General features: G+C 45.1%; 1 protein-coding gene across 1 annotated transcript; it reads left to right on the top strand.

The window, feature by feature from the left end:
* Positions 1-1,244: 1,244 nt before the first annotated feature.
* G0S2 (G0/G1 switch 2) lies at positions 1,245-2,221 on the top strand. Its single transcript, XM_036912434.1, has 2 exons — positions 1,245-1,407; positions 1,525-2,221. Exon 2 carries the CDS (start codon positions 1,557-1,559, stop codon positions 1,845-1,847), a length of 291 nt encoding a protein of 96 aa, XP_036768329.1. The 5' UTR covers positions 1,245-1,407; positions 1,525-1,556; the 3' UTR covers positions 1,848-2,221.
* The last annotated feature ends 4,779 nt before the right edge of the window (positions 2,222-7,000 follow it).

The following is a 7,000-nucleotide window of genomic DNA, read 5'->3' as shown; positions in this document are numbered from 1 at the left end:
ACTGACAGGGTGTTTCAAGATTACACCACTGACCTTTGCAATTTTGGGACCAGTCTGATTTCCCCCTCCTGCCCCTGCCCTCTCCCTGTGCCTGCTGGCAGCCCTCTGGCCTATTTGTCTCTCCTTTTGTCCTACTTGCTAACTAACTCTGGTATATGGATAAGCAAAGCTAAATCAGAATCCACCCACCCACCCCCAAACCCAAGGTAATGATGTTTAATTCTGGTCAAAGTCAATCCCACCCTCCCTAGCCATGCTTCCCAGAGCACCCCCTACTCATGAGCTTCTTACGCAAGCTGGCTACTCTTACCCTTCGCCCCTAAATGGCTTCTGTTATAGGAGCTGGCACAGTGATGCTGCACCCCCAGATCCAGAGAAGTGGCAAGTAATTATTGAGGACAGCATGAAATATTTGCATTCCAGACCAGCACACTTTTACTAGTAACTCCCTCCCTCTTTACCTCCTCCAATCCCCAACCTCACTTCTCAAGTAGGAGTGGGGGTATTTTGGATTTAATGGCAGTTCCCTGATAGGCAGAAGTACATATACAAACATGGGCAGACACAGAGACCGACATCTTACACACACACACACTTCGGAGACTGAAAGGGCACCTCCAACAAGTAGTTATCAGAGGGATCCCAGCAATGCAGGCACCTGTGAATAAAACCGGTCAGGCAGGAAAGCAGCAGTGTGAGCGCACGCTGCCTTCGGCCCGGCTTGGAAACGGCCGCTGTGCGTTACTTGGATCCCTCCCCCCCTTGCTCTCTACCCTCAGGTCACCTCGCCTGTGGAAAGACGACACCTCGTCTGAATGAAGATTTTTCAGTTAGGTACAACCCCAGATGTCCTCATTAGGGGTCCTTCTGAGGCTGCCCCGGATGAGGGTAACTGTGCACCCACCCGCGGCACTGAGAAAGAGTCCTGCGGGAAATGCTCACGGATGCTTCCCTGGGCTCTGGGTCCGGGCGCCCGAGCCGCAGAGGGCCCTTCCCCGCCCAGGCCTACCCGGCCCCGCACCCCGCCGCGGTGTCCCTTTCCCGGGACTCTCCGCTCACACCGCCCGGGCGTGCTCAGCTCGTGGGCGCCCCGCACTGTCCCCGCCCGCCCCGTCTTCCCATCCCCTCCTCCCCGCTGCCCCTTCGGCCCATCCCCTCCTCCCTCTACCCTCCCCCCTCACCCCCCTCCGCCGCCCTTCCCCTTCCTCTGCGCTCGGGCTCGCGCAGCGCCCTTCCCCGCCCCGACAGCCAGGAGGCGGGTCCCGGAGAAAAGGTATAAAGTGGCTGCGGGCGGCCGAGGGGCGCCAGCTGCAGAGTCTCCTGGAGGAGACGCGGCCGCGGGCAAGCAGGGGGTCTCCACGGACGCCGGCCTGGCTCGCGCGGCCCTTCCGGCGCTGCGCCCGCACGGTGGGCACGGCGGACTCCGGGTGGGCGCGGCCAGCGGCCGCTCTCGGGGAGCCCCGGGAGGCTGGAGCCGCCCTCCCGTGGCTGAGCGCCCCCACTCCTTGTCCGCTCCTCCTGCAGGTCTCCCCCGCCGCCCAGGGCCCGGGGCCGAGATGGAGACGGTGCAGGAGCTGGTTCCTCTGGCCAAGGAGATGATGGCCCACAAGTCCGGCCGGAAGCTGGTGAAGCTGTACGTGCTGGGCAGCGTGCTGGCCTTACTCGGCGTGGTGCTCGGCCTAGTGGAGACCTTGTGCAGCCCCTTCTCGGCCGCCAGCAGCCAGCAGGACCGGGAGGCCGCCCGGGAGCGGAAGGCCCTGAGGTCGCGGGCCCTGCTGGAGCAAGGCAAGCGGCTGGAGGCTGCCCTGTGCGGCCGGGCCCTCTCCAACCGGCAGCACGCCTCCTAGGACCCGGGAGGCCGGCGGAGGGAGGGGGAGAGACGGGTAGACAGACAGACCGGGCTACAGAGAGAGCCAGCGAGCGCTGGGGTCAGTCTCAGTGGGAGAAAACGAGTTCTGTGCTGTTCGGACTTAACTTCTGAGAAGCCCCCCACTTCTAGAACCGAACTACGGCATAGATCCACCAAGAGTTTGGGGTTGAGTTTTGCTGCCGTGCAGCACTGCAGAAGGAGGACATGTCCAACACTATGTACCTTTGAGCTATCTGAGTGCATCTACTATTTTGCACGAGAGCTGAAGAAGAAATGGTTTTTATAATATTATCATCATTATTACAATGACTACCATTTTGCATTTTGAAATAAAAATCGTTTTATACTATATCTCAGTGCCTGATTCCTGAGGGGCATGGTTTCCTGGGGAAGGTGAGCATGCCGGGGAGGAGGATCTTACCTGAGCACTGTGGAGCTTCCTGAAGGTCAGGACACACCTGCTTCACTGCCAGGGACTCTGACGTTCATATTACATCCTTATAAGTCTGTTGAGGATTTGTTTTTGTTTCATGTTAGAGGTGGGAAGAGAGAAACTTGTGTAAGTCCCACCAGACTTAGCATTTTTAAGATCAGAAAATAAATCAACTTTTGAGCTAGAGTATGTAAATGGGAGATACTGATTAATTCTAGGGCAGAAAACCCATTTGCCATCTCATACCTGTGCACTACTGCCTCCTGTGATTTGTACCTCTCTCTTCCTAACTGTATTTTAATGAAAGTAAAACAGGTGGGAGGGAGAAAAAGAAGGAAGGAAGAACTTAGCTTGCTGGGAGTAAAGGAGGGAAGGCAAGCTTCCAAGAATATCTAATTGGATGTCTAGCTCTACTCAGCCTTTTTCCTCTTGAACTCAGATCATAGTAAGAAGCTCTAGGCTAGAAGGAAAAAAACCTGGTTGTCACAGATGTAACTCTTCCTCCTCCGGGAACGGAGTATATTCTTTTTGAGGTCAAGGACCATGTCTTCCTCTTTAGCGTTCATAGAAATTAACGAGTCCTAGGCAAATAGTAGGTTCTTAATAAATACTTGATTGTACAATTAATCTATTTGTAAAGTTAAAGTCCTGGTTCTCAATGAGAGGGGGAGCAATTTTGTCTCTCCAGGAGACATTTGAAATGCCTGGAGACATATCTGGTCATCTGGTAGGGGATGAGAGGTACTACTGTTAGCATCTAGTGCATAGAAGCCAGGGACTCTGTCAAACACCTTATGATGCACAGGACAGCCACCTGCTACAAAGAATTCTGCCCAAAATGCCAATAGAATTGGGGTTGAGAAAACCTGGGTTAAAGAAAAGTAGGAGGAAGGGTTTGCCTAATAGTTTCAGAATCAAGATTTTGAGGAGGTCTTGAAAGACTATGGTTGTGACCAAATAGGCTAAGTCCCTCCCCCAACATAGGGACAATAATTGTCCTTGGCTCTATCCTGTTTGGCAATTTTATGAGCAACCTAGGAGAAGTGGCAGAAAGTATCCTTAACAGTTTGGTGATGCAGAGCTGAGATAGCAGTCAGGACTCAAAACAGCTCTGCAGGCTGGAACCCTGCACTGAAGCTAACCAATTGCAATTGAATAGGGAAAAAGATACAGCAGAGGATTTAGGTCCAAAAAATCAGCTGCATGACCACAGAATCATGAAGGCTTATTCTAGCAGCAGCTCATGTGGAAAAGGCTTAGGTATTTATATAAGCCAACAAGCTCCCTGTAAGCCAACAAAGGCTTGTGACAGGGATGCTAAAACAAACTGACACATCAGTAGAAGCAGAACATTCAGAAAAGGGGAAGAGGAGGTGGTTTTGTTTTACTTTACAATCTAGCAGCTGGGAAACCAAAGAAGTTAAGTCAAACTGCCTGGATTTGCTTGGGTTTGCATTCTGATTCCCCCATCTGCTGGTGTAAGACCTTGAACTAGTCTTTGCCTTGTAAACTCTTATAAACTCTGTGCTTCAAGTTACTTAAATTATTTCCTCATCCATAACATAGTACCTTCCTAGTGGGATCTTTCAGATTAAATGACCTGATGCATGGAAAGTGCTTAGAACTGTACCTGGCCTACTGTAAACTTTCAGCCAGTGATCATTTTGTTGTTTCAAGAGAGACCTTGACAAACAAAAACTGCTTAAATCAGAGTGACTTGGGCAGATAAAAGTCCATAAACCCTATCACACAGAACAATTGAATGGATCATTAGAGAAGATACGATAATGTTGCATAACAATTGCCTCCAAATATTGGAAGGGCTGTCATATTGGTCCAATAAAATCCAATAAAGTAGACTTATTTTATGTGGCTTAAAAATGCAGAACTTGGACTAGCAAGGAGGAGTACAAGGAAGCAGAATAAGGTCATTACAAAATCAGAATGATTCAAAACATAGTGAATTGCCTATAATGAACATAGTAAGTTTTCCATTATTAAGAACATCCAAGAAAAGGTTGGAAATCACTTGCCAGGGATGATATAAACTGAACAGGAGATTTGTGAACTTGGAGAGAAGTTAGTCTTATGACCTCTGAGGTCCCATCCAATGATAAGATGCTAAGATTCTGTTTAATACAACCACCAAACAGGGGATATATTTCCCATTCCTGCCTGCTTCTCTGGGCCCACCCCCTTCACTATGTTTCCAATGCCTCTTTGTTCTTTTTCTCAGGATGTTGACAAATATTTTCCTTCTTGCTGGATAACTATTACAAGTAATGAATTCAATTCCAAAAATAAACTACTTCCTGATGAAGTTTATCCAAGTAATGCTTTCAACCTCTTAGAAAATACCTTAACCTAGTGGTTGAACCTAATGGCCCTCCAACCTGGTCATAATGAAACACTTAATAGTTACTCTGCTCTTTACAGAACACCTGAACTCTGACCTATTAATATAAATAAATACATAATTTTATAAAACAACTACATAAAAATAATATAAATCAATATGCAATGTTTTGCTAAATCAGATACCAATTTGTGCTATGTTCTAGTGAAAACAAACAGTATGTATCAATTGTGAGAATATTAAATAGTTTCCACAGTCCTGGAATGTTGATTGTTCTATGCTCGTAGTATCCAGAACCAGCTTTAAACATTGGCTCAATCAATGACAATTCACTTCAGTTAATACACTTTTATAAGCCAATCGATCTGTGATAGCCCCTTGCTTTGGAGGGTCAGCCAACCAGGAACTGACTGACCCGACCCCATAAATATGTTTCAGGATGCCAGCCGACTGACAAATAAATATGCTTCTATAGATGATGTCAGCCCATTTACGTCTGAGAAAGTATGCCAATATTGAACTTCATGCTTCCCAAAAACCAGTAAGTGTACTTACTGTGTACCTTGTGCTCAAACTCTATTTGTCCTTCAGATCTGCTGCCAGGTAAGTCAGTCTCAACAATAATCTGAACTTGACTAGTTTCATGGAGTTCTCACATATCTAAGATCTGTAACCAAGCAGGTCTTTGTATGAAATTATTAGACTTCAGGCTTTATATGAAGTAATTAGAAAGTTTAGTTTACAGAGGCACATTCTGGCAAGTAATTATACCTAGGACTTTGTATAAAATTATTAGACATCTTGTTTGAGAAACATACCATGCAGTAATTAGTATTATTTTTTAGTAAATTAGTAATTAGTAAATAGTATACAAGAACCATACATCTTGTATAAGTTCATGAGACCTTTTGTGTTGGAGGTATACCATTTAATGAGGATTTTGGCATTAAACTGCTTATTCCTCTGCTCCTCACTTTGCTTTTGCTTTTGTTTTTCTATATTATAAAGTCTTGTTTAATGTGTATTTGTTTTGTTCTCAAAAGCCTTATTTCTGATATATCAATAAGGGGGTATTACATATGGAATGGCCTATGATTGGAATAAGCCTCCAATTCAATCTAAGCTGGTCCGAAGGGTAATAGCTGGAGGTCCATCAGCCTGGTGACCAATGAAGGAAAAGGCAATTGGTTAAACACAGCTTCGGGTCCCTACAAAACTTTCATGAGAGCACAAACGGTTCTGTCAATGTGTGAAAGGTTACTTCTAGTCTGTATTCCAAGAAAGATTGCCAGGTTATTAATTACATGGCCCTTTCCTAACCTTTGTTTAGGAAGGGAATCCAAGATACCTTTTGCAGGCACACAATCTACTATAGACTCTTTAATCTTTTGGGGTTCTTCCACATCAAAACTGTGGGCTCCTCTTGGAAGAAGTCCTGATTCCCATATGTAGTTACAACTGTAATCACAGCTCTTGAATGTACTTTGATAAAAGGCAAAAACCTTGAGTTTGAATAACAGTGTCCACCATGGAGAACTTTGGACATGTCAAAATCAGTAAATTCATTTAAGAGGTACCCCAGAATAAATTAATATATTTAAGAGGAATCCCAGAATGTAAAGAGTCAATAGTTAGCTTCTTTAATTAGCACACTGGAGCCTAAAGAACAAAACTCTAACTCCAACATGGTCTCTCTCAAAAACTCTGAGACCCTCTGAAACCCACCCTCATTTCATTTCTCTCTCCTTCCACTCATATTTATCTGACCTTCTGTACAAGCCACCATTTTTACAGTCTTCTCTGGAAAAAAGCAGCCACATTGTAAAATTGCTAAACCAGAAGGCAACCATAAAGAGGTTGGATGAACTGTTTTATTGGTGTTGCTGTTCTCATTTTTAGGTTAAATAATTGAATTTTTAAAAGAAAGTTAATTTAAATGCTGGTCTGGAGCCTTATTTAGAGTTACAATTAAGGGTTTTTCCTAAACCTTAGAAAGCCAGGGAGAAATCTGTTACACAATTCAGGGTTTTATTAGTTACTTACTGTTCTTTAGACTGTGGATTCTTAACAAGTTCAATTACTTGTTAACCCTTCAGCTGGAGAAAAATAAGTAAAAGTGGCAGAGTAAGAGGAAATATCTAAAAAGCTCAACTGTATAAAATGAAAAAACAAGTGCTTTAAGAGAGCAAGAAAAAAACAGGAAGTACAGTAGTACAAAAGACAATTCTGGAAGCCTTTCTTTTTAAAGGTAAATTGGACAAAGATTCCAAATTGTAAGCTGAATAAAAATGAAAATGAACTTCAGGCAACTTTCAAAGAGCGTGCTGGAATAGACCCAACA

The sequence above is a fragment of the Manis pentadactyla genome, chromosome 9, assembly GCF_030020395.1.
Source record: "Manis pentadactyla isolate mManPen7 chromosome 9, mManPen7.hap1, whole genome shotgun sequence".
Taxonomy (NCBI): Eukaryota; Metazoa; Chordata; class Mammalia; order Pholidota; family Manidae; genus Manis; species Manis pentadactyla.
This window is presented reverse-complemented; position numbering and strand designations above follow the sequence as displayed.